At 39.0% G+C, this 27,731-nt stretch overlaps 1 protein-coding gene across 1 annotated transcript in view; it reads right to left on the bottom strand.

Moving 5' to 3' along the window:
- LOC149822095 (uncharacterized) overlaps nucleotides 1-26,643 on the bottom strand; it is a 96,259-nt gene extending 69,616 nt beyond the window's left edge. The window contains exons 1-6 of the mRNA XM_089980611.1: nucleotides 26,124-26,643; nucleotides 25,886-25,978; nucleotides 3,097-3,159; nucleotides 2,168-2,254; nucleotides 1,924-2,076; nucleotides 1,521-1,672 (exon numbers count right to left, since the gene is read on the bottom strand). Of these exons, the coding sequence (XP_089836737.1) occupies nucleotides 1,521-1,672; nucleotides 1,924-2,076; nucleotides 2,168-2,254; nucleotides 3,097-3,159; nucleotides 25,886-25,978; nucleotides 26,124-26,534 (959 nt within the window). The 5' untranslated portion in view covers nucleotides 26,535-26,643. The remainder of the gene's footprint in view (nucleotides 1-1,520; nucleotides 1,673-1,923; nucleotides 2,077-2,167; nucleotides 2,255-3,096; nucleotides 3,160-25,885; nucleotides 25,979-26,123) is intronic.
- Nucleotides 26,644-27,731: the final 1,088 nt, after the last annotated feature.

The following is a 27,731-nucleotide window of genomic DNA, read 5'->3' as shown; positions in this document are numbered from 1 at the left end:
TTTGTGCATCCTCACCGTAATTCAGTTTTATTAAAAGAATCCTCAAATGAGATTTCAAGCTCGCATTTCCCTGATGTCTTGAAAAGTAAAACAGATATTTTATGATTGCATATTCGCAACACCCAGCAGTTTCATACATAGTTTATCCCAAGTTTATGGCAAGACTCCCATGCATACTTGGATCAATGATGTCATGTCTGTACTTACCAAACAAACCATTTAGCATTGGAAAGTTCCTCTAAACCCCTTTCCAAACCAGTCCCGACCTAAGGTGTGGATATCATTGTGGTTGGGGTTTCCTTTTGACAAAACCCGCATCATCCCCATCATATTTGGTATTGTTAGACATGCGCAACTTGTTAGTACAACGATGAATAAATTAAAAGTTTATTTATGACCTCAAAGTGTGATATAGCATCTGGCTAAGTGAAATCACATAAATGAAATGATCGCCTTCACAAGCAAGATGCTCGATTTGGTTTAAAAGACCAGAGCATGTAGAATGGTTCGTCAGTTAAAATAAAACCTGACGTACTCATTTATCCTTTGGTTTTGTCAAGGGAGATGATAGGATGGTACATAAACTTCGATAGACAAGTTGTTAACAACTATGCTCGTCGAGTAGCAATGACTCGATATTCCCGATCATCGGAGTTAGGGACTAGGCTACTCAATATTATCCTAGGTACTAGATCTTAATGACTTCTGCAGAAGTTTGGATGCATCTTCCGGTAACAAGTGGCCTCTGGGGAATTCTCTCTCGATCATTGGGTCGTTTCTTTGGGAGATGACTCAGCTAGTCATTCAGAGTATCAAAATAATAGAATAATAAACCCCCGAACAATCTCAGTTGTTTCTACATTTTATCCAGTGCATACCTACAGGTCAGTAATTATCAAAACAAGTTCACCATGCTCATTTTACATATTCTGGAATTGAACGTTGTGAAATAACGCATATGTTAGTCTTGTTCTGACATTTGATATCTATGCACCTACCAGGCTTTCATAAGTCTGACCCGTTTTATGAGATACAGGTGATGATTAGATTGATGCAACAGGCAATGGCGCGATGATATGATGATATCAAGAACCTACTATCTCTGTTGTTTCGCTTCTAAGCACGTTTTATAATTTTGTATAAGTGTTTCTTTTATATACCTCTTTTTGTGTAAACTTTATTTATCAAAACTTGTTTTGAATCTATTTGGTTCCAATGAATGTATGGAGATATAAATCCATTGTTTAAAGAAAATTTTGCTTGTAATGCGCGTAAGGTCCGTTGACTTGTTCTTTCAAACACTGTTTTCTGTTGAACTACCATTTTAAACTCTGAAAAAAGGATTGATTGAAAAAATTCAATTTTTTCCTAAAATTTACAAAAAATATAATATTGTGTGTGTGCTTATGTGTGTCTTTGCATGCTTGCTTATGTGCATTGAGTTGTTCACACCTAGGTTGCAAGAAGAGGGAGAACATAAGTTTGTGGAAACAAAAACATGCTTTTGTGAGTAGAAATACCTCCGCGTAGGCAGCTGGCTTAGCAAATCAATCATGAACTCCACAAACCTCTCGCAGTACAGGACACAAGCCTCGTCAACTTCGCTGGCATCAGCTGACTGCATCACTTCAGTATCTACTTGCTTTTGTAATAAAACCTTAGAATCTAGTATCTGAAAATAATGATCTACCATCAGAAATCTCTTTCATGAACATTACAAGAGACAAACAAGGGAAATGAAACAGGAAACTTGAGCTGTCACAAATTAGTATCAACTTGATTTGTAACAGTCTAGCATATAAAAAAATACTGCTGAAAGTTGGCACACATTTTATGGCCATAGCAAGTTATGGACAACAAACAAAGAAAAAGAAAAAACAAATTGAATAAAACATGAAGTAACAAAACTTATGCAAACAATACCTCCAGAAATTCATCAATCAATCTTCTCAAGAACCTCACTTCAAGCACAGCTGATGGATCATAAGCACCCCCTTCTCTCTTTGCCTTTTTGGCTTCTTTTCTAGTCATTTTTTTCCATTTATCAACTAGGTGGGGATGAAGGCAGAGTTCCATCTTGACACAGGAAAACAAAATTCATTTCTTCATTAAAATTGCAAACAACGAAATGTCAAAGAAATTTTATGTAAAGCAAGCAAGTCTCCACCTTGAATCGGCCAACAGAAAGGTTGTGCCACAGCTGCAGGCTAACTAACTTCAAGACAGTTTCACGGACCACTTCATCCTCCAAACTCTAAAAGAGTAACATGAAACACCAATTAGTCATATTCAAAAATTGATATGTAAAACAGTTTTTTTATCAAAGAAAGAAATTGAAGAAACAGGGAGGCCTCTCAAAAACTAGTTGATTTCCCAATAATTTAAAAACTGAGCACTCACCCTACTACAACCATCCCTCTAAATACTTTTGGCAGCATCAAATCCATACTTTATGAACATCTGGTGCACAATCGCCATCAGCCAATTGTACACTCTATACCCCTATCTAACAGGCGACACACTCCATCACCCATCACACAGCCAGATCAATTTAAGACTAGGTTGTGGCCAAGTTTATGAAAGGAAGAAAGTTCAACATAAACAGCCACAGCCTCCAAGACAAGAGGCAAGTACCCCGGCTAATGAAAGAAATGATTGACCATCATATGCTTCTCTGAATTTTGAAAAAAAAAATAGGAAAACTTCAAAATATACAAAGTGCATTCGGTACAAAGTTCTTCTCAGCATTCTTCTTCCATTGAATCTGGTATCACCATTTCTTTTCTTTTGGAAGGATAACTTCTTTTTAAGGATTAGTATCACCAAAATATCAGGGAAATATTTTAGCCACATAAGATCTTTGAGACAGGAAGATCCCCTCTCCTCAGTCATTATGCAATTCTATGAATAAATACTTGAGATAGTTTCCAGTGAAAACAAGAATTCTATGTGCACCAACACTCACAAGCTACTTTATATGTTACACAGAAAAAAAATACAGACAGCTGATGTACTGTACTTCCAACGGCCAACATAAAAATAACACATCATAGCAATAGCAACATAATATAAGATGGTAATGGGCAAGTTAAATACCTGAAAAGCATTAATCATGAAAAGCAAGTAATTTGTCTTCTCTGCTATGCTTAAGTCTCTTCCCTACAAGAGCAAATAAAAATGAAACAAAGAAATTAACCCTTTAATATATCAGTCCAATAATGTAGCAGCACAATCAGGTGTAATTGGACAAATTTTTATATTGCATGCACATTTAATTGCTCGTTATAAAATTGAAAAAAAAAAAAAAACAATACTTTTAGTGCATTAAAAAATATAACCACCAGATTTGATGCACAAAACCTGATGGAATTAAAAGATCAATGCACTTTTCACCACTAATATTTTCTAGATAAATAATGCCACGGACTACAAGTACAAAGGAATCTCCATCATTTGCTAATATATTATTGAAGTATCAATCATTCTCAACGGATCCATAAGAAGTGGTCCAATTATTTTCATCAGGGCTGGGTGGAGACCAAAGAAATTGAGTGACCGATTCTTTTTATTTTTATTTCCAATCTTTTTTTCTCTTTCTGCTTGGTGAGTTTTTTTTTAGGTCCATTTTTATTATTGGAAGTTACAGAAAAATGCCCAAGAACATGGTCTTTAAGGGAATATCACCCCTATCATGTTAGCATTGATCAACAATCTATTTTTTTAATATGTCAACTTTGAGTAATAGAGAACTGGAGAACACTGAGTGCCGACTAGGTGAAAGACCCAAAATTTTACACTAAGAAGGAATTGAATTGAAGCTGAACTATGTGAATGGTTAGTCTCATGAAGCTGCCGTCAGACGGGAAGCCTAATTGTATAGAGATTCTTAGGGATGGATAAATCTCTCATCTTATATCTTTTTTTGACAAAACTGGTTGATGTGCAGGTTTCCAACCAAATGGAGAATCAGATTCTGTTATTCGGCCTGTCTTCAAGGAATGGAGTTGTTCACATGATTGGTGTGGACAGATGGGATTGAAGCCCAGGAGTTGACTTGACATTTGTTTTAGTTTTGTGTGTAAACTGATTGGTAGGTTTCATATATATAAGAAAGCTAGTCTTGGTCGCATGAATTAGGAGAAATGGTAAGAGATGGAAGAGACCTGGAAATGGTGGTTGTATGCAACGCAGAGGTGTGTATGGATGGCAACACATACATAGTTGCAAGTTCTAAATAAGAACTTTAAAAAGAGAGAACACAACAGTTGCTAGAATTCTGAAGTTGTCTCGATTTAGCTCTTTTAACCACTTAATAATGGGGTTTGGTGCTTCCATAAGGGAGATGTTCTATGGGGCCTTTTGATTTTGGAGAAAACTTTACTTAGGAGTAACATGTCAATGCACCATTCTTTTTTCTTGTTCTTATGGAGGCTCTGTTAGAATAGCAGTATTTTCTTATTCTTTGGTTGGAACGTGTAAAGGGGCATTTTTGTAATTTTGCATTGTTTGTAACCCCTTATTATCGTGAGGGGTAATATTGCAATACTTTTTGTGTTTAAATATAAATAGAGAAGATACGAGAGGACGACCCATATTGGGTATCGTTCTTAGTTCAGCCCCAACGTAGTACCTCGATTCCGGGGAAGTACATCATGTGACAAGAGCTTCAGGTAAATTCGTACATGCTATGCCTTATCATGGGTTAGGTTGTATTACTACAGGAGATGGTAAACATCACCCCATCCCTCATATAGACACTATCTTAGTCCCTACTAATTTTGGTCTATTTTATTTGTCCAATCTCTTCTTTCTCCCAGCATTAAACGCAATCTTATTTTTGCCTTTCAATTGTCTAATTAAATAAATTTGCTCGTTGAAAAGAAGAGATGTGGTAGTCTTTATGTGGTGAATGAAGTTCCTTCATCGTCGGCATAGTTGGCGAACCCAGTGATCTGAATTGCCCGAATTGGATCGGATTTGTAACAACCCCAACTCATACCCCTTGAAAATGCGAAAATTTTTCTTTTTTAAACATTGCGAAAATCTTCCCAGAAACCCGGGGCCTTTACAGTTCTACTCCCAATTGGATAAACAATCAACCACAATAGAGCTTACAATTATCATCCATATCAAACCAAACCTTTACTGAAATAACGAAGAATAAGTCTAGAGACAATTGCATAAATGAAATGTTCATAGTGCAATAACAACTGAATGAAACAAAAAGGAAATAAAAGTAGATTGAGTCACGTTGTCCATCGGTAATCTGTCTAGCAAGTGCGTGATACCCGTGACTCCTTTAGAAGTCATTCACTTCACTGATCACCTGCGGCTGCGAAAAATCATAGAAAGATGGGGTCAAAAATCCGAAGAATTCTGCGTCTAGATCCCTCTAATGAAATAAATGAGCATAAAGAACACATATATGATTTCATGCAATAAGACAGAAGAATACAATATGACAATTACATAATTCAATTATGCATTCATGCATCATGGGGCATTTATTAAGCATGAAAGAACATTAATCAACAACAAGAATCACATATTAAGTGAGCAGAATATTTGACATGCTTTAGAAATTAAACATTCATGCATCCACCAACATGTAACAATTAAGAGAACAGATAAAATATGCATGTCCTAATGATAACAGGATTATGCATGATTATGTGCAATGTATGAACATCTTATTGTCTTTCATTAAAGTTTTTCTTTCCATATGCATGCCCTATTAAATGCATACAATTTAAGTTCTTCTTTTTAATTACCGTTGTCCGCGGATACACCACACGGATAAAAATCCCTGAGGTCAAGTTAGGTTCTAAGGGTAGCTTAGCACACAAGTTGTATTTTACTATTGGGTTCCAAACTTAGTCATCGACCGAATCACCTTCGGAACATTAGACCTCCACATCTAATGTCGGAAACACTAGGGACACTCCACGCCCACAAGTGTCACTTTCTTGGTATACCAAAACAACAGCTATGTCGAACACACCACCCCCAGGTAAAGTGGCAGACCCTTCCTAAAACCGTGGCTAGGAGAAAGAACCTCAATATCGGGTTCAGGGATCAAAGTAAAGCACACGAAATTTTTGTATCCTCGTGGTCCCCCAAAACCGAACCTCTAAAATGTTCATTCTTTCGATGTGAGATCTCAGTATATATATTACATTGTTCTTATTCATTATCTTTTTAGTTAAAAGACATTTATTAAGTTTTGTAATTCAACATGCAAAAGCAAAAACTTGTATCTACTCCTGCGAGAGTCGTCATGGGACTTTCACCCGTGAAAACACATAGAACAGTGCAATACAGTGCAATAAAAGTAAATGTGACTTTTGCAATGCATTTGATATGCTTAAAGAAAAGAGCAAGTCAAAGCTCAAGGCTTACCAAGCCCACGATGATTCATTACGATCATCGATGCACCCTAAGCAAAAATCATACAAGTCACAATTCATATGCTTTTTAAATGCACATTCACAAATGCAGTTTTCAGCTGTGTGCATGAAACAAAGATGTTTAGAAGCATGTTTACAGTCAATTCATGTGATAGTGACAAGTGCACGTCTTCATATAATGCACCTATTCAGTCCATTGTATGCTTTTATTCACTATGTATAATATGTCAGATGCATGTTCTCATTTAATGCATTTACTCCTTTCGAATGCATGTTTTTCCTTGAGTATGCATATTCATGTAAATTGCATGATATCAACAACTTGCATACACCTATTAATGCATATTTCCACCATGTGCATACAGACTTGTCGCTGCATATTTTTCATTGAAATAACATCACATGCTCATTTTTATAAAGTGCTCATGTACTATCAATGCACTGATTCTATTTGGAATAAACATCAATGCCTAATTCCTCTTCAAGTGCATACATAGATGTAAATGCAATGCTCCCTTTTGAAATGCACATACACATCATACTACATACTGTAAGTAAACTGTTTCTCAAAGACATGGACAGCAACGCTAACCCGGCACATGCAGGCAGATTTTTTATTTTTTTTGTAAACAGAGCAAGAACCCAGCACCCTCTATATGCCCCTTTCTTTCTTTTTTTTTGGCTACCGTGACCCAGCCGACCCAGTCAGCTGGGTCAGTCATGCTGTCCAACAGGACTCAGCCGACCCTAGGTCGGCTGGAGCCCAACAGCATTAATACAATTTTTTTTTCGGACTGTACCAAGCCAGCAGGCTGGGATGCTGCCCCAGCCCACCTGGCAGCCACCATTCGGGCCCAACCGAGCCTGTGGGCAATCCGCCAAAGCCTGGCAGTCGGCCCCTGTGAAATTGTCTACGAAGAGACAATACATAAACAAGAATAAAAACTTTATAAAAGAAGTGCACGAAAGCACTCTCACAACACTTGAACAAAATACACAAAAAGTGTATAAATAATAAACATGCAATAATGCATGTATTTCAATATATAAAAGCAAATGCTTGAGACTCTCAAGCTTAGGAAATACAAGGGGGGAACACCCCTATTTATACAAATGTTAGAAGGTGCAAAGGGGGGGCTCCCAAAGGAGTCGTTGGGGGCCCCCAACGACTCTATTGAGGGACCCCCAATGCACATAAAATAAATCAAAAAATAAAAAAGAAAAAAAGAAATTACAAAAGTAAAAATAAAAAGAAAAATACAGCATATTCTAAAAGTGAATATGCGCAAAACAGGAAATGACAGAAATGCCCTTTCGGGTAAAAATATATAAATATATATATTTATATATATAGAGATATATGTACATATAATATATTATATGTAAATATATCTCTATGTATATAAATATATATATTTATATTTACAATGATTTTAGGAGCTACATTTTAACAGCCCCTACCTAAAGAAGGGCTGTTAACAGGAACCCAAAACCCTTCTTTTAACAGCCTGTTATGATTTTCTTTTGAACACCAAGATATACCATATGGTTATCATTTTACAGGCACATGAATGCATGTTTAGTTTGCATGTAACAACACAGGGTATAGGTCAAATACATGTATCAACCCAAAAATTCGAGCACAAGTCTACATGCATATTCAAAATTAAGAACTCACGCATATCTGGATTGCTCATGATGACACGCATGCTTATACAAAATTTCTTTCTCACAAATTGCATACACTCAATGGCAAATATAAAAGCATAAGCATACTAACACTCCGTGTGTTTCCAGATTTACATTATATGATTCCTTTCCTTGTGATGAACACACACATATGAAACGAGCTATCACAAGGATATGTACATGTAACAGCCCACAACATATAACATTCATGGAACTCGATTTTCCCCAAAGAAATAGGCATTGAACGGATGCATAAACAACATTGAAAAAATCTGTTTTTAACACAGAAATAAGTATACACATAAATTTAGTTTTTTGAAGGGTGAAAAAGTCAAAAACATGTGCATGGAAAGAGATCCATAGATCCTATTTCGAATATCATAGAGTGATCACATAGATCAACTCTTTCACCATGATTTTTTATCATGGTGTAGCATGAGAATCAAATTGGTATTCGATTTCTCACTTAAGTCAAAAGAAGAACCTGTACCTTTGATAGAAAACGAAAAATAGATAAAGACCAACGGTGGAAAGGGCTTGAATGGGCTGTAGAAGAAGATCCTCTTCTTCTTCTTCTTCTTCTTCTTCTTCTTCTTCTTCTTCTTCTTCTTCTTCCTTTCTTCCTTTCTCTCACTCTCTCTCTTTTCCCTCTTTCTTCTTTTCTTTTCCCCCTTTTTTTTCCTCTCTCTCTCTTCTCTCTCTCAATAAAGAGTGGGAGAGGGGGTAACGCCCCCCGCCCTTTTTCTCCAGCTCTTTCTCTAAGAGTTCCCAAAAAAAATGGAACTCCTCTCTAGTTTCCAAATTTTTTGGAAAAACCATCAAATGTTGACTTTTCTATTCTTAAGACTTTCCAAACTTTCTAAAACTCTCTTAACCCCTCTTGGGTAAGAATATAGACTCTTTTAGAGAGTCCCACCCTGCCCAACAATACAAACTCGGAATTTATATTAATTAATTAATTAATTATTGAATATTAATTAATTAAAAATATCTAAAAATTACCAAATTAACCTAGGAGGCTCCCTAACCTTATTTAACCCCAAAATAAAGCTTGATATTCAATTTAAAGCTAGAAAAAAAGTTGGGCTTGGATTTGGATCCGGATCCAAGATCCAAACTCATGCCCAAAACAAAATTTTGAGTAAGACCCGGATCAAGTCCAGATTTTCGTAAGACCTAACTAGGACCCAAATCCATAAAAATTCGGATCCTAGTACTTGGATCCAATCCGATCCAACTCCGGATCCATATCGACAAACTGCTAAATTTTCATAAAAATGTGATTTTCGAACAAACCGAAGCTCGAATTCAGAAAAGTAAAATATCATCGAGCTCAGAATTCCGAGACGCATCCAACGATATATTATACAAATACCAAATTCCAAATTTTGCCTGAAAATGACCTAAATTTCGCCCGAATTTCGCTTGAATTTAAAAGTCAAAATTAAAACTCTTTCCTACGTTTCGATTGGCTCGCCTTGACCTTGTCAATGAGACCTGGATCAAGCCCAAACTCAATCTAAAAATTGAGCCTCAAACGATTTTTCTCCCAGACGTAGCCAATTTTTTGTCAAAATCATAAAATCACTAAGTGCTAAACTACGAGATATTACATCTGCCCACTAATTAGGCAGCTAATCCAGCTGCCCAATCCTAGTTTAACCAGGATCGGCTGGGAATCAGCTGAATCAGAGAGTTCGACGATTCAAGACTAAGACATGATTCGGTGATTCGATACTGATTCGTTGAGTCATCTCGAATTGTGTACCAGTTTGTTTCGATACGAACCAACTTAACACTTTAAGAGGCAGTTTTTTTCGAGAAGGGTGTTGACCCTTCTCGTTCTCTCTTGCCTCTTCTCATTCACTCTCGCCTGGAACTCGAACCCTAGCCCTCCTCGGTGATAGAGGGCAACCACCGAAGACCGTCGACAGCCACCATCCGTTGCGTCGCCGATAGCCAAGTGCTCTCTCTCTCTCTCTGCAAGATGAGTCGAGGCCCTTGTTAAAATATGTTGTATGGATCATATATACATATATATATATATATACGTAAATATATGTGTAAATATTTATTTCTATCTATGTAACTAAAATACGCATCATGGGTATTTCAGTAATTTCACATTGTAATAGGGATCTACCTATAGAACTATTCCTTTCTTTTTCATTTTTTTCTTTTTTTATATTATTTTGTTTGTGGTTGTTGAGCTGCTCCCAATGATCTTAAATATGACTGTTGGGGGCTAGCCTAACTGCTAGTTTGGCTGCCCCCACTCTCCCTCTGTTTGGTTATAAATAGGAAGGTTTTCCCCTTGTATTATACAATTCTTTTCTAAGCATTTTGCGTGAAGTAATACAATTTATATTTTTTACATTGTTGCACTCTTGTGAGTTGTTATTGTTGTTCCCTTTTGTGAGATTGTAATTGGTTCATTAGAGGCCCTCTTGTATTTATGCACTTTTGTAGCCCTTTGTTGGCATTGTGTTTGTGCACATCTTGTTTCATTTCACTTCTCTCTCTCTCTCTCTCTCTCTCTCTCTCTCTCTCTCTCTCTCTCTCGTTGAAAATGGTGAAAACCTCCCAATAGCATGTGCAGTGTGGCATTTTCCTATAATTTTTAGGAATTTTTTACCTTTTTTCTTTGTAATCGTTAAAGTATGCAATGTGCAGTATTGCACAACTGGGGGATGTTTGCACAACTTTTATATTTTGTTATGTTATGCATGGATTGTATTTTATGATTTAGATTCAAGAACTTAGAAAGTTAGTGACTATTAGTTTACTTCATTTTTTACTTTTTTTCATTTCATTGTTGTTCTTATGTATATGCAGCTATGAAGTTTTTTTTTATGCAAATATTTTGTAGTTTCTATTCTTTGATGATTTGATTTAGTGAATTTGATGTTTGGAGTTTGATTACTTGCATTCACATTGTAGAAAACATATTGTTATATTCAATATTTAAAAAACTAAAGTATAAATTAAAAAAGCACTAAAAATTTTTAGGTCATAACCCATCTGAGTTACCAAGTCAACCCTTGACCCGCGAGTCAAGGGTCGGGCGATCCGAGTCCAAGTCACGATTTTGCCGACTATGGTCATCAAATTCTCTCATGTCCCCTCCCGGTTGTTTGTTGCTTTTGTATAGAGTAAATCATCTTATTAGTGATATTGAGTTATGGCAACGTAGGTTAGGTCATTGTCATTCTGGATTCGTGAGCTTTTTGTGTAATAAGAATCCCATTTTATTAATAGCCAGTCAAAGGGTTGTTTATTTCTTGTGACAGTTGTCGTATTTGTAAGAGTCATAAATTATTGTTTGGATATTCTAAAAAAAGAACTTCATTCCCATTAGAACTTTGTTCACTCTGATGTTTGGAGACCAGCACCTATTACGTCTCGTTCTAAATCCAAATATTATGTTATCTTTGTTGACAATTTCAGTAGGTATACTTGGATCGTTTTCGGAAGTCCAAGGATCGAGCTTTTCTTATCTTTAAACAATTCAAAGCCTATGTTGAAACTCAATTTTCTAGGAAGATTTTTGTCTTTCATAGTGATGGGGAAGGTGAATTCACCTAAAATTATTTCACTGAATATCTTCATAACTATGTCACATGGGTGCGGGTGCGGGTGCGAGTGCGAGTGCGGGTGCGGGGATGCGGCACTTCCAAAAAACCCGGGTGCAGGGGTGCGGCAATAAAAAATTTAAAATATATATATAGGACTTATAACCAGTTTTTTTTTGCTGGTGTGTTTGTTTGAAGACTTGTTACCCACGTTCTGCTTGTTGTGTACTTTAGCGCAACGGGACAAAATTGATGAACCGAAAGAATTGGCAATCTGATCGACCCAGCCTGCTGCGTTCTGCTGACTGTCATGATTCAATCATGTCTGAAACTCCTTGGTCTTCACGAAAAAAAATATAAGCGAAAGATTTGATGTGGTTTGTTGGAGAGAGAGTCTTAATGAGGCCTACGACTCCACCGCCGCTGCCACGCCACTGCCTAGGGTTCTTCAAATTTCATTTTATATACAGTTGCACACATATCTCCGGTCTGGACTCTGGATGACAGCTAAAAGAAATTTATTGGATTTGACATGTGGAAAAGAGAGGTCTACACCAGGCTACGGCTAGAGCACCCATCTTGTAAGGAGAAAAGTGAATACTAATAGCCACCAAGGCTACCACCATCATTATCATTTATTATGGAGAGAGAAAATCCTTGACGAAGAAAGATCTGGATGGTTAAAGGATAAAGACTTCAAAAGGCACTTGAATTTTGGTTTTAATTTTTGAGGAAGATGGTGAGAAGAATCCTTGCAAACAATCAAGTTTTCAAATAACATGATACTTCAAATACTCAATACACAAAATAAATGCGCAGTGTTTATAAGCTTTACACCAAAGAAATTGCAATAAATGCACAGTGTTTATAAGCTTAAGGAGACAACTCCTTACTCTAATACCTCCATACAATGGGCTCACATAGCCCTTATTTATAAACAAACTTAAGAGACGTTGGGCTATTCCCAACGGCTCTTATTAGAGACGTTGGGAATCAGCCCAACGTCTATATTTTTATAACTGTGTACACAGTCAATGGCTGACTGTTGTACACTGTACACAGTCAGCCACTGACTGTGTACAAAAACATTATATAAAAAAAACAAAAATAAGAAATGAAAAAAATTACAAAAATAAAAAAAATAAAAATGAGGAATTACAATCATATTCAAAAACATGAATATGCGTAAAATGTAGAAATGACTAAAATACCCCTACAGCCAATACAATAAAGAAATATATATTTTATATATACAAGTAGATGAATACATATACATATATGAAATATATATATGTATATGTATCTTCTTTTATATATAGAAAATACATTGTCTTATAAATTAGAATTTAACACCGCCCCTCAAACTTAGGGCAAGATGACCGAAAGTTTGCCAAGAAGAAAATTGAAGCGCGGAGCACACAAAACTTTGGTGAAGAAATCTGTCAACAGATATTCTGAAGTTACATATGGAAGATCTATAACTCCTTTCAGATATGCTTCCCGAACATAGTGACAGTCCATCTCAATGTGTTTAGTCCGCTAATGAAAAGTATGATTTTTGGCAATGTAAATTGCACTCTTGTTATCATAGCATAGCTTGGTCGGCCCTTCTATTGAGATCCGCATATCTTCTAATAACTGATGAATCTATACAATTTTCATGGTAGTAGTCGCTATGGCACGATATTCAGCTTCTGTTGAGGATAGAGACACTTTTTGCTGCTTCTTACATCTCCATGAAATCAGCGAGTCTCCTAAAAACACACAAAAACCAGTGGTGGAGTGACGGTCACCTCCCAGTCAGAGTCAGTATAAGCAATTAATTTTAATTCAGAAGAAGAGGATAAGAATACTCCCTTGTTTAGTGTGCCTTTTATGTATCTCACAATCAGCAAGATAGCACTCATGTGAAGTGATGTTGGTGTATGTTGGAACTGACTTGCAGTATAAACTGCATGAGAGATATCTGGTCTAGTAATACTCAGTTACATCAAAGATCCCACAAGCTGTTTGTAGGGGGTGGGATCGGAGAGAGGAATATCATCATCAATCTTCATTTTGGCTCCTACTATAGCAAGAGTTTCACAAACCTTATCATCTGTAATACCTGACCGGTCAATAATCTCATAGGCAACCTTAGTTTGAGATAAAAAATACCCTCTATGAGAGTAAGCTACTTCAATACCCAAAAAATAAATTAGAAATCCCAAATCAGTCATTTCAAACCTATCCTTCAAAATTGATTTTATGCTTTTAACCCCTTTAAAATCACTTCCGGTTATAAGCATATCATCCATATATAAGAGCAGAATGACAATCTCTGTATTGGTTTTTCTAACAAATAAGGCAGTGTCAGTGAAACATGAAGAAAACCATTTTTTAGCATTACGGAGTTAAATCTATCATACCAAGCCTTGGAGGCTTGTTTTAAACCATAAAGTATTTTTTGAAGGCGAATCACTTTCCCTTTTGGAGTCTTCATTCCTGGTGGAGCATTCATATATACATCTTCATTTAGATCACCATTTAGGAAGGCATTTTTAACATTCATTTGATAGATGTTCCATTTGTTGATTGAAGCAACGGTAATGAGACATCGAACAGTGACCATTCGGGCCACAGAGGCAAAGGTTTCTTCATAGTCAATCCCGTATTCTTGACTATATCTCTTTGCAACTAATCGAGCCTTATATCTCTCAAGAGACCCAACGCTCTTAGTTTTTACCTTAAATACTCATCTACACCCTATTGCTTTCTTACCCTTAGGAAGATCTTGGAACTCCCAAGTCTTTGCCCTGTTGAGAGCACATTCTATTGCTTTCATCCATTCATCATTCTTTTTGGCTTCTTCAAAGTTTCTAAGTTCTGTATAGGAATGAATGACGTTAAGGCAGACTCTATGTTTATGAGTAAACGAGTCATATGAAATAAACCTAGAAGCATCTTTCTACTTCTCTCAGTTCTTCGTAGGTTTTCATCATTTGTTGAATTGAAACGACTAGGTTCATTGAACTTTTCAATTGCACTCCTAAAACTGTTTCTATCTCTATAGGTATATGTTATAAGATCTCTCAATGCTCCTTCATTTCTATATTGCGAGATAGGTGGATGGGAAGAGCCATCTTCTTTATCATTGGCGTCATTATGAATGAAATCGTCATCACTATCATCATCATATGCTAACATTTCAAATAAAAAAGAGTAATCCATGTTTTCTTCAAAGGGTTCACTTCTTTCAAAACCATTAACATTTTCCAGAAAACTCACATTTCTGGAAACATATAGCTTGTCATTCTCATTATCATAACAACGAAACCCTTTTTGGGTTTCAGAATATCCAAGAAAAGCACGGGCAATGGCTTTTGGCGAAAGCCTGTCATTCTTGTCAGTAAGAACGAAACATTTGCAACCAAAAATTCTCAACCGACTATAGTCGGGTTCTTTGGTATACAATTTTTCAAAAGGCGAGATATTGTTCAAGTTTTTAGAAGGTAGCCGATTTATCAGATAGACAGATGCTAAAGGCGCTTCAGCCCAAAAACCTTTTGGGATGTTTTGAGAAACAAGTAATGTTCGAGTTGTCTCTATTATATGTCTATGCTTTCTTTCGGCTAATACATTTTGTTGAGGGGTTTGGGGACAAGATCTTTGGTGAAGAATACCATGACTTTCAAGATAATTTTTTAATTCACTTGAAAGGTATTCTCCACCAGAGTCAGTTCTAAAAATTTTTAGATTCTCATTAAATTGATTTTTAATCATCATACGATAGGTTTTAAAAATTGAGAAAACTTCATATTTGTGTTTAAGAAAATAAATCCAACAATATCTCATGTAGTCGTCAACAAAAATGACATAATATGTAAAGCCTCCTTTTGATAGGACGGGTGTCGGTCCCCATACATCCGAATGGATAATTTCAAAAGGTCTTATTGTAAACATAGATCTTTCACAAAAAGTCAATTTTTTCATTTTCCCAAGAATACAGTCATTACAAGTTAAATCACTTTTACATAGACTTTTAACAAAAGGTAAATGAGAAATTTTTGCAATATTTGGATGTCCAAGTCTCTTGTGTCACACATTAATATCATTTTGTTGGACAACATTACAAAACAGGTTCTTTGGAATTTGAAGGGAATCGACATAGTATAGATCGCCTTTCCTAGAGCCTTCCCCAATCAATCTCCCGGACCGGTGATCATGTATCCAACATTTGTTAGATGAGAACTTTATATCACACCCATGATCCGATAGTTGAGAAACAGAAAGCAAATTTAAGTTTAATTTGGGTATAAATCTAATTTTTGGAATAAAGAACCCTTGTTTTTCAAAAATTTTTATTCATTTTACTTCAAGAGATGTTCCATCCGCAGTTAAAACAAAAGATGGAGAGGGATTTTTTGAGTATTCAAAAAAAGAACTAAAACTTGGGGTCATGTGAAAAGTAGCACCCGAATCTAAAAGCCAAGAGGTCTTACCGTGAGGAGAAGAGGTTGACATGGCGGCTCCGGAAATAGCCCCTTCTAAAAGAGGTTGAAGTGCATCCACGATTTGTTGCAATGAAAGAGCTTCATTTGAAGATGACGAGCACTCTTCCTTTTGAGGTTGGAATGTAGTAGCCATGGCAAGTAACTTTTTCCACTTTGGGCAAATAGGCTTGATATGCCCCGGTTCCTTACAAAAATGACATAAAAGCTTGCTATAATCCTTCTTCCCTCCTTGACCACTTGAGTTTTGATTCTTGAAGTGAGGAGGCTTGTAGGTCCTTAAGTTGCTCCCCGGTCTTGAGACGGCATTAACTCCTTCATTTTCTTCATTATAGGAAGGTGTAGCTAGAACACTTGGGTTGTTCTTGCTTATACCCATACGAGTCTCTTCCCCACTTAGTTTAGTAATTACATCTTCAAGAGAGGGGGAAGTGAAGGCAGATAAAAGAGAAGATCGGATTTGTTCGAATTCAGGCCTAAGCCCATTCAAAAAATTAAAAAATCTATCTTCTTCCAATTGTTTATAACGAAGCTCTATGTCTTTTCCACTCCACTTGGGTTCGAACATAGCAAGCTCGTCCAAAATAGAAGAGAGTTCGACAAAATACTCCTTTATAGTCATCTCTCCTTGACGAAGAGTTAGAGCACTTTTTTGGACGTAATATTTATGAGACAGGTCCCTAGAGGTGTACATATTCTCAAGGTACTCCCACGCTTGAGAAGCCTTCTTAAACTTGATAATATTGGCGTTAATTCTTGTTTATACGGATGAGAAAATCCATGAGAGGGTTTTAAAATTCCTCATCTCCCATTCTTCATGCTTTTTGGTGTAGTCTTCAAGAGCCTTGGCTCTTTCTTCGCCGTCAAGGATTTTTATTTCTCCTTTCTCCATCAAGGTTATCTTTGGCTCCGGTTCGGGAATCGGGCCTTAAACATAACCCCAAAGCCATTTTCCTTTAATATGAGCCTCCATGTTTCCGGCCCAGACGTGATAGTTGGACCCATTGAGTTTGAAGCCGAGAGAAAAAATGAGTCTTTTTCACCCATTAGAGAGGAGAGATGATGAAAAAGAATACGTACCACAAAGGATTTTTAGACCTTTCTTGATAAAAGAGTCTTCTAAAATATTGGATGAACAAGTGAATCCACTTCAATCACCAAAAAAATCGAGGGCACGCTTTTCGAGGCACCCAAAAAATGAGAATCCACACGATCCTTTTTTTTCTCCAACCTTGCTTTGATATCATATGAAGAATCCTTGCAAACAATCAAGTTTTCAAATAACTTGATACTTCAAATACTCAATACACAAAATAAATGCAGAGTGTTTATAAGTTTTACACCACAAAAGAAGTGCAATAAATGAACAGTGTTTATAAGCTTTACACCAAAGAAAGTGCAATAAATGCACAGTGTTTATAAGCTTAAGGAGACAACTCCTTACTCTAATACCTCCCATAGCCCTTATTTATAAGCAAACTTAAGAGACGTTGGGCTATTCCCAACAGCTCTTATTAGAGACGTTGAGAATCAGCCCAACGTCTATATTTTTATAACTGTGTACACAGTCAATGGCTGACTGTTGTACAAAAACATTATATAAAAAAAACAAAAATAAGAAATGAAAAAAAAATTACAAAAATAAAAAAAATAAAAAGGAGGAATTACAATCATATTCAAAAACATGAATATGCGTAAAATGTAGAAATGACTAAAATACCCCTACAGCCAATACAATAAAGAAATATATATTTTATATATACAAGTAGATGAATACATATACATATATGAAATATATATGTATATGTATCTTCTATTATATATAGAAAATATATATAGAAAATACATTGTCTTAGAAATTACAATTTAACAGATGGATCATCATTTCCAAGTTAACAGTATGTTTTCCAACGCTGTGAATTCATTGTTTGGAGGCAGGAATAGCATGGGATGCCAACAAAGCTCGTCAGATGTTGTGGACACAAGTGCCCCTTTATAAAACAAGAGGGGCAGCAACAAGCAGGCATCCACGCTTTAGCTGTTCGGTCCTTTCATTCTCTCTTCACTACCTGCAGGGATCCAGCAAGGGGTGGGGAGAGGTGAAGAATCTGGAAGTCCTCGTTAGGGAATAAGCAACTCTAAAGAGACAGAAGCTATCAAGGCCAAAATCAAAATCCAGCAAGGAGCGGGTCCCGCTGCGCGGTCAGCTGTCAGCAGAAAAATTTTTTTTAAATTCCGCAGCCCATTTCACAGGGCAAAAAAAAAATTAAAAATCAAAAAATCAAAAAATTGGACCAAAATGACCCTGAGTGCGGTCAACGCACCCAGGGACGGGTTGACCGCACCCGGTGCCACACGCGCACCCGCATCGCGTCAACGCGGGTGCGGCACCTGTCTGGCCGAATCCCTGTGACATAGCTTCATAATAATGGCATTGTGCATGAAATCCCAAGAACTGCAACTCAAAATGGAACAGATGAAAGGAGTACTCGTCATGTGGCAGAAATGGCTATGATTCTAAATTAAGAGCAGACTTGTGGACAAAACATTTTCACACCGTCATGTTCCTATTTATCGGATGTCTTTGGATGGGTTGAATGGAGACATGCCTTTCTTCAGACTGCTTGAAAAACATCTTATTTATTCTATACTTTGTGCCTTTGATTGAAAGTGTTAAGTTCATATTGATGATTCCCTTCGGAACAAGTTTGCCCCGAAGGCCCAAGTCTGTAAATTTGTTGGGTATAATGATGAGCTTAAAGGTTTAAGGTGTTATGATTTAGAGATTAATCGTCTTGTTATTTTCAGACATGTTATATTCAATGAAAATGAGTGCAGTTTCTGCTGAGAAACATGATTCAGATCAGTTTAGATGCCTGATAAAATTCTGAGCTGTATCAATTACAACAGCATCCAACTAATCTCATCAACATGCGAGATCACCTTCAGATCAGGTTCAGTCAGTCGGCAGCCAGTTGGAGATTCGACCAGCAACTAATGATGTGCAATCTAGTCGTAATGGTGATTGGGATCATAAGTTCAGCATGCAGCAGAATTTGGATATTGGTCAAGATAAAGGAATCAGGTTGTTCACTGTTGTTTCTAACAAAGATTCACGTTCACTTTTAGCAGTTTCCCTTAGTATATAAAAGGTGTTCTAAGGAGCAGCTGGAATCACAACACAATCAGCAGGCTAATGATGAAAGGGCATTAAAAGGGACTGTAGATAGCCCTCAGGACACAACATAAATGAGTTCTAACGTTGTTGGACAGCCTGTACAATTAAGGAGATCAACCGGACAAGTGGATAAGTTATGATGCCTTTTCTGTTGATTTTAAATTGTTTATGGCTTCTATCAATCAAAAAAAGAAACCATGCAGTTTTATTGAGTCATGCAAAAATAGTCAGTATGAATGAGGAAATCAATGCCCTGCATGAGTGTGGTACTTAGGAGGTTGTGGTGTATCAACTTGATGTGAAGAATGTGTTTCTTAACGGAAAATTATATGAATAAGTATATATGGAGCATCCTTCCGGTTATCCCAAAGACGATGTTGTGAAGACAGCTTTGAAATTAAGAAAGGCCATCTACGAGCTCATGCAGGCTTTCAGGGCATGGTTTTAGACATTCAACACAACGGTTAGATCTATTGGCTGCCCAACGTAGTCAATGTGATTATTCTTTATTCACCCACATTGATAATTGTGATATAACATTGATTCTTGTCTAATGTTGATGGCATAATTATAACAGGGTCAGTCAGGCATTCAAGATCTCAAGACCTTCCTGCATCACAAGTTTCACATGAAAGATCTTGGTGTTCTCCAAGTATTTTCTTGGTGTACAGGTAGACAAGACATCTAATTCTTCGGCTCTTTCACAAAGTAAATATGCCCAGGATCTTTTGCAACGCAGTGGTATGGCAGAATGTAAGCATGCTATAACGCCAAAGGCATTAAATACAGAACTGCATGGAGATAGCGCTGGTGATGACTTGTTAGCCTCTCGGAAAAGATTCAAAAACAAAGTAGGGGCACTTTAATATCTTATTTTTACAAGGCCAAATTTGGCTTATGTCGTTAACCAAATATCATAGTCTATGCATGTTCCTTTGCGAAGTCATATGGATGTTGTGAAGAGAATCCTTAGATACATCAAAGGCACGATTACTAATGGCCTTGTATACTCCATGTAAAAACCAAAAAAAAAAAAGATTTGGGCCGAATCCGACCCGAGGTCACCGCCTCTCACTGTCTTTAAGAGACAGCGAGGCAGGTGAAGGGTTACGATTCCCCCTCTCCTGCTCTCTCGTTCTCTCTGCACTCTCCCCTCACCGCCTCTCACCCTCCGAGCGAGCGCCGACGACCAAAGTCGCCGGCCATCACCTTCTCTGTCTCTCGCACTCTCAGCCTCCCCCCGACTCTCTCTCGTTGGAGACCCCCGCCGCCGACGACGACTGCCTTTGTTCCCTCCGACGCCGACGCCGTCGACTTCCAGGTACGCTCCTTCTCTCCTCTTCTTCTTCTTCTTCTCCGTAAGGGGGTCGACCGACAGGGGGGTAGAGCCCCCTGTCGTCGCCTCTCATCGGTAGGGGGTTACCCCCTTGCCTTTCTCTTGGGATCGACCGACAGGGGGGTGCGGAGCCCTTGTCGTCGCTTCTCGTCGGCAGGGGATTACCCCCCCTGCCTTCCTTTTGGAGTCAATCGACAGGGGGCTGAGCCCCCTGTCGTCGCCTCTCGTCGACAGAGGGACTCCCCCCACCCCCCTGCCTCTCTATTTGGGTCGACTGACAGGGGGGCGGAGCCCCTGTTGTCGCCTCTCATCGACAGGGGGACTCCCTCCCTTGCCTCTCTCTCTCTGGGTCTACCAAGAGGGTGGTGTCGAGCACCCCTCCTCGCTGTCTCCCTCTCTTTTTCTTGATTGGGTAGGCAGGGGTCGAGCCCCTTCCACCTCCCTATGTGTCGTATCTGGCGGGGGAGGGGTCGGTCCCCCTCCCTGCGTCTCCCTTTTGGCATGGGAGGGGTCGAGCCCTCCCTGTGCTCCTTGCGGTCAGGTGAGGGGTTGAACCCCCTCCCTGCACCACCTTTAGCAGGGGAGGGGCCCAATCCCTCCCTGCTTCTTTTCCTGGCAGGGGAGGGGGTCGAGCTCCCCTCCCTGCTCCTTGCCTTCGTAGTACGCAGGAGGGACCGAGCCCCTCCCTGCTCTCTTTTACGGCAAGGGGAGAGGGCCAAGCCCCTCCCTGCTCCTTGTTATGGCAGGGGAGAGGGTCGAGCCCCTCCCTGCACCCCCGTTGTTAAGGGGAGGGATCAAGCCCCCTCCCTGCTCCCTCTTCTCGGGCGTCAGGCAGAGGCTTCACCCCCTACTTGTTTACGTGTTCGACAGGTAGGGGCTTGGTCCCTTGCCTCTTTGCGTATTCAGCAGGCAGGGAAGAAGCCTCCTGCCTCCCCCTTTTGTGCTAACGGGTAGGGGCTTAGTCCCCTGTCTCTTTGCTCTTCTGGCAGGCAGGGTGATGCCTCGGCCTCCCTCGTTGCCTTCATCAGGTAGGGGTGCAGCCCCCTGCCTCCTTATAATTTGCTGACAGCAGGTCAGCAGGGGCTCGCAGCCCCTGCCCCTACTTCTTGCGCTATAGCAAGTGCGCAAGGGCACGATGACCCTGTCTCTGCTTCCTTCGCGTTAGGTCAGCGGCAGTGCCCCCGACCTCTTGTTTTTGGTATTAGCATGTTAAGATCGTCACTTTTGCAGCTCGTACGACGGATGTCGCTCGCGCTCCGCAACCCGAGCCGTCAATCGCTTACACCTGCAGGCGCCAGCAAGTTTGTAACTCTCCGAGGTAGGAGAAGATTGCACAGAGAACTTGGACAATTGAATTGAGTTCAATTAACTAAAAAGGACAATTAAATAAATATATATTTATATGAGTACGCATTTAACTCAAGGATGTGGTTTGCGATCCTTGTCCTTTACTTTCTGTCAGTCTTTACCTTGTCGTCGCGCTTTGCGCTCAGGCTCTTGCTTTTGCAAATGTTTTGTTACTGCCTTGCTATTGCAGATGACGCTCAAGTTTTCGCTCATTGCATGTGCTATAAAAGCATCCGTGTGGAGGATGCAGGAGGCTTTTACTGCTCTCTCTTGCGACTAGAGTTGAGTCGAGAGCTTGGCGATACATCCTCGTCTAAGGAGAGGGATACCTCGCAAGGATCCTGGCTCTTCGAGTACGCAGTTCCTGCATAGTAAACTTGAGATTTGGGGAGTTGCACAAAAGCATAAAAGACCGCCCAAGTCGAAGCTTTTGGAAGAACGTGTTTTGGCTGGTTCTGTTCGTCTTTTCGACATATCTCGAGTAATCCCAAAGTGGCGCTTGAGCGAACTTCTTAACGGGGGTTCTGTTGAAAAACATGTATCCCGTCTATCGAGGCTGGTATCCAATCTATTGCGTCTCTTATGATTGATGTGATTGCATACAGCTCGTAAGCTACGAACTGGTGGCAATTAGGAGTGATGTAGTCGTTTGTCTTATAAGCTGCTTACATGTTGTGATATAACTGCTACTGTATGATTGCTTATCATGTGTAGCTTATGAATTGCTTCTGATGCAATAGCTTGTGCCTTACGATTAATGTAGTTATTTGCCGATAGACTGAACCATTTAATGGTAATAGTATGTATTGTGAGCATTGTTATGAGTGTTTATCTTATTTAGTTGTTTCGTTTGGCTGTTGGATAGAGTTAGTTATTCTTCGCCTATAGAATCAGTTGGATTGCTATAGTTGCTTGTTTAACACTATGGTCCTTACTGCCCTTGTATTTAGCTGTTTGCTTTATTAGAGTTTGTTTACTCTGCAACATATGTGATCTTGTGTTTTGTTTTTCTATTTGAAGTGATATGATGCATGTTGCCGGTATTCATGTTTGTGCCCATTTTGGTAGCTACTGACCCCAAGAGCGATCAATTGTTCGAAACAGTCGATTGTATAGATGCATGTATCACTGAGTATGGTATTTGTTGAGGACCTGATCTTCAAAGGATTATCTGCGAGTGTGTGTATGATCAAGGATAGGTGACCCGGCTAGAATGGTACATTCTCTGTGAGGATGTACATTGTTCACGAATGGGTAGACGCAAAGACAATGAACTCCTATGAGGAAGTGTATGGTCCAAGACCAAGTATACCATCTAGTGCAGTAATTCCTTGTGAGGTTGTACATTTCCCAGACCAGGTGATGCAGCGTTGATCTTATTAATTATAATAGTGGCTATCGATCCTAAGAGCGGTCATTTGTGTTGATGTGTGTATCGCAATAACTTTTATTGGATATGGCATTTGTTGAGGATCGGGTTCACAAAGGATTCTCTATGAGGTTATGTATGATCAATATCTGGTAATCCGGCTAGAGTGGTAGATTCTCTGTGAGGATGTACACTGTCCACGAACGGGTAGTCGCAAAGACAGTGAACTCCTGTGAGGAAGTGTATTGTCCAAAACCAGGTATACCATCTAGTGCGATAATTCCTTGTGAGGTTGTACATTTCCCAGACCAGGTGATCAGGCGTTGATCCTTGTTGATCCTTGTTGATTCTTGATCATGATATAAGATCATGTTTTGGACCTTCTATAGAAGGGTGAGTTTTTCTGAGAAATTATGACGCCTTAAGTGAGTCATAACAGATAAGAGTTGGTCGCGTAAGGCCTTAGAGATGAGAATAAATTAAGGTTGTTCAGGGCAAAGAGTTTGCTAGAAATAGTGAGAATGACAAACGATATCTTGATACTGATTAAATGCAGAGACCCTATTCTAGGAATGAAAACAAGCTTGTTGTGTGGTAGTTCACAGCTTACGATCAAATGAATCGTCATGTTGCGTTTGACAGTTGCACTGCTTACTTGCTTTGAACTGCTTACTTGTTGGAACTGCTTACCCGCTTACACCGCTTACTTGCGTGCACTGCTTAACGTTTGCACCGCTTACCCGCGTGCATCGCTTACCTGTTTAACTGCATATCTGCTTTAAACTGATTAGCATACTGAATTAAATGTACTTAATTCAGTTTCTTATAGTCTCTCTTGTGCACCTACTAGTTTTTCGCGAAACTAACTCATTCTATGGGTACAGGTGATATTTAGGTACACCAGAGGCGATGGCGCGATCGCAAGATGGCTTCAAGACTTCTTCTTCCTGCTCTTAGGTCGCGTCCTGAACGTTTTTGGGTTTTGTCACGGATTTTCCTTTGGATATCCGAATTTTGTGAGTTTTGGTTTTTTTAGCTAACGTACCCAAAGTTGTCAGCTTGTCTTTCTGAATTTAACAAAAGAATAGTCTTTGGCTGATTTCATAAACAAACTCTGAAGGAAAGAGATTTTTATAGTCTCTTGCCTGTTTTCTGAAAGATTCACAAGTTTGAAATTTTGGGGCGTTACACTCCAAGCCGATAAATCATAGATATCCAATGAACCTTGTGATGACTGCATATTCGGTAGATTGGATAGGTGATCCCTCCACTAGAAGGTCAATTATAGGTTATGGAGAGACATTTGGTTGAATGGTCCAGCAAGAGACAAAGAACGGTAGCCAGATCAAGTACGGAGGCAGAATATAAGTCCATGGATGTTGTCACGACTGAAACTTTATGGATTTGTCACCTACTTTCAGCCTTGAGGCAATGGATAGATAAATCTCTCATATATTGTGATAATCTTAGTGCAATGACGGTTGCAACTAATCATATTGAGCATTGGAAGATGAAGCATGTTGAGTTGGATTAACATTTTTTTTGTGAACTAGTGGAAGATAAGTGCAGCCACATTTTATTTCTGGAGAACATCAAGTGGTTGATCTTTTCACCAGGCCATTGCCCTTCTTTCACCATTGGATACTTAAAAACAAAATGCCGATGGTCTTGACCCTTGCACAGTTTTAGGGGGAGTGTTAAGGATAGAGATGATGTAAAGGGCATTTTGGTCATTAGTAGTATACCAGTCCTATTATGATTCGGACTCTAGGTGACTTCTTGCTAAGGGTATTTTGGTCACAGTGTTATATCAGTCCTAGTGTAATACAAATTCTTTGTACATCTCAATAATATATATGAATACATATGGATAGGGTGTCCTCTTGTGTGTCAAGAAAAGGAGGAACGACGCGTTCTTTCCCTCTGCTCTCTTTCTCTCTCTTTTCCTTCACTGTTCACGCGCCTCAAGTGCTGCGCCTCCGCCAAATCTGACACTTTACTACTCGGTATTACTCTCCCCCCCCCCCCACACCACCCACCACACACACACACACGCACACAGTTCATTTTTCACATAGAAACCCAAGTTTAGTCTTGCATAACATTATCAACAACCTATCCGATTCTCTCACAAAATAAAGAACCCTTCAAACATTTTACTTATTAGAGATATGTCCAAAAAAAAGAGAAAAATAATACGGGAAAACAGGTCGTTCAAGCAATTTTACTATTATCGGACATGTTCTTCTCGAAGATCCCATGAAAAACTGTTCCATAAGTACGTATTTCTAAACCTAATTCAAGCGCAACATATTGAACTTTTGGATTCTATCCAAACAAATAGTTAAGTATCAATCCTACTATTATAACAACTATTTGAGAACATGAATTTGACAATCCAAATCAGCTCCTGTGAAAAAATTTACTGTAACAACATATAAAACAAAGAAAAAGAAAAGCAAATAAAACTTCCAAACGAACGGTCTTAGATCGATACCTGCTCCTTCAGTAAAAGAACTCTTCGCAAGAACGCCTTGAAGACATCCTTCATGTCTTTAAAACAAACCCATGCTGCGACATTCTCCCGGAACTGCATCATCAACAATTCCACTATCAAATCCCCTGAATTGACGAACACTAACATCCCCTTTTTCCATCTTCACTCATAGATAGCGAAAGCAATTAAAAGACACACGCTGCATGAAACCCTAAAAATGGATCCTGGTATAGGTCACCTTCTCATTGATCATGAGAATCATCGACATAACATGCTCCAAACTCGCGGTATCCGGGTTGAAATTCGGCCACAGATAGTTCTCCAAGTACTGGCTGACCTCGAGGATCATGACCCTCTGCAACGGGACGGTTTTCCCGCCATCCGAGACGAGCAGCTCGGTTTCGTAGATCTCCTTGACGAGCTCCGGCCGGAAGGGCAGCAGGGGCGCCGATCCCGGATCGTTGGAGACGGACCAGTTGGCGGCGGCGATCTTCGTCAACCGGTCCCTCTGGATGTCGACAAGGGTGATGGAGGAGCTCCCGGCCATCCGCCGCTCCGGCGGGGTGTCCGTCGCGGCCGGCTGCGCGGGGTACTCCGCCACCCGGTGGCGCTTGAAATCGTACACCCCCGTGCCGTAGACTTTCGTCATCTTCCCGAAACCCTAAATCTCTATGGATTTTCCTTCTCCCGCCCTCTCTGCGGAGTCCGGAGGTCGGTGCAGAACGCAGAGAGACTGCGCTCTTCCTCTGCTACTTCTCTTCTTTTCGTTTCGTTCCCTCCCGCTTTTATTTCGTGGGGTATGATGTGAATGGTTTCGGATAGGATCGGATCAAAAGATTATCATATCCGACATGGTGGGGTTACAACTGCGGTCGGATTTGACCCGGACCCGACCCGTACCGAACCCTATCAACTCAGGGTTTGGTGACAAAGGAGCTCCGACTAGAACCCAGGTCAGATTCAAAGAGTCCGATTCTTATATGGAGCCGGGTATGGTCTTTAAAATTTCATATCAGAGCCAGGCCCGACCCAATGTCAAAATAAGATCTGTAATTTTTAAATGTAAAAAAGATGGAAATTGTTATTTTACTGGGTATGGTCCGATGAAGTCCTTATAGAACCGGGTATGGTTTCTCTTATTGTGTGTCCTACTAGACCCGGTACCTAACCCAATACCAGCACCTCAAATAATATCCAGGTTTGGTCTCACCTGGCTCCAAACCAGATCCGACCGATTGACACTACTTATAACTATAGTGACAAACATTAAAAACGGCAAAATCTCATTTTTCAAAAACTCGCAAGAATTTGAAAAAAATTCATTAATCTCTCATTTTTTTGGCAAAATCTTGGCAATAGAAAATTTAATTAAAAATATATAAATTATTTTTATAATAAATTATTAATAAAATTTATTTAAAACTAAAAATAAATGGTTTTTTCATGATAAATAGCAGTTTAAAACATAAATATCATGTTTAAATCGCGGTATTTATGTTTTTCATAAATCTCGCAATATTTTGAAAATCTTGGGAGAAATTATCGTTTTAAACTTTCACGCAATTTCTCATGAGATTTTCATAAATCTTGCAATATTATTGAGAAATTGTCATAAATCTCGCGATATTGGTCACTATGCTTATCCCATACAATCATTATTAAATATGGATTTGGATCTTTTCAAACTGGGATAAAAAAGATCAGAAGGGAGATCATGGGTTTATTGTATTTGAGAGTGGAGAGTTTTAGTTGGATTTGGATCTTCATTGGGTTTTAAATTGGGATGTGAACAGCATTGGTTATGGATCGGATCTAGGGAGGATCATATACAACCTGATGTGGTACG

This window comes from Nuphar pumila, chromosome 11, assembly GCF_984573655.1.
Source record: "Nuphar pumila chromosome 11, dmNupPumi1.hap1.1, whole genome shotgun sequence".
In the NCBI taxonomy this organism is placed as follows: domain Eukaryota; kingdom Viridiplantae; phylum Streptophyta; class Magnoliopsida; order Nymphaeales; family Nymphaeaceae; genus Nuphar; species Nuphar pumila.
Note: the sequence above shows the minus strand (reverse complement) of the source record. Positions and strands in the feature narration are given on the sequence as shown.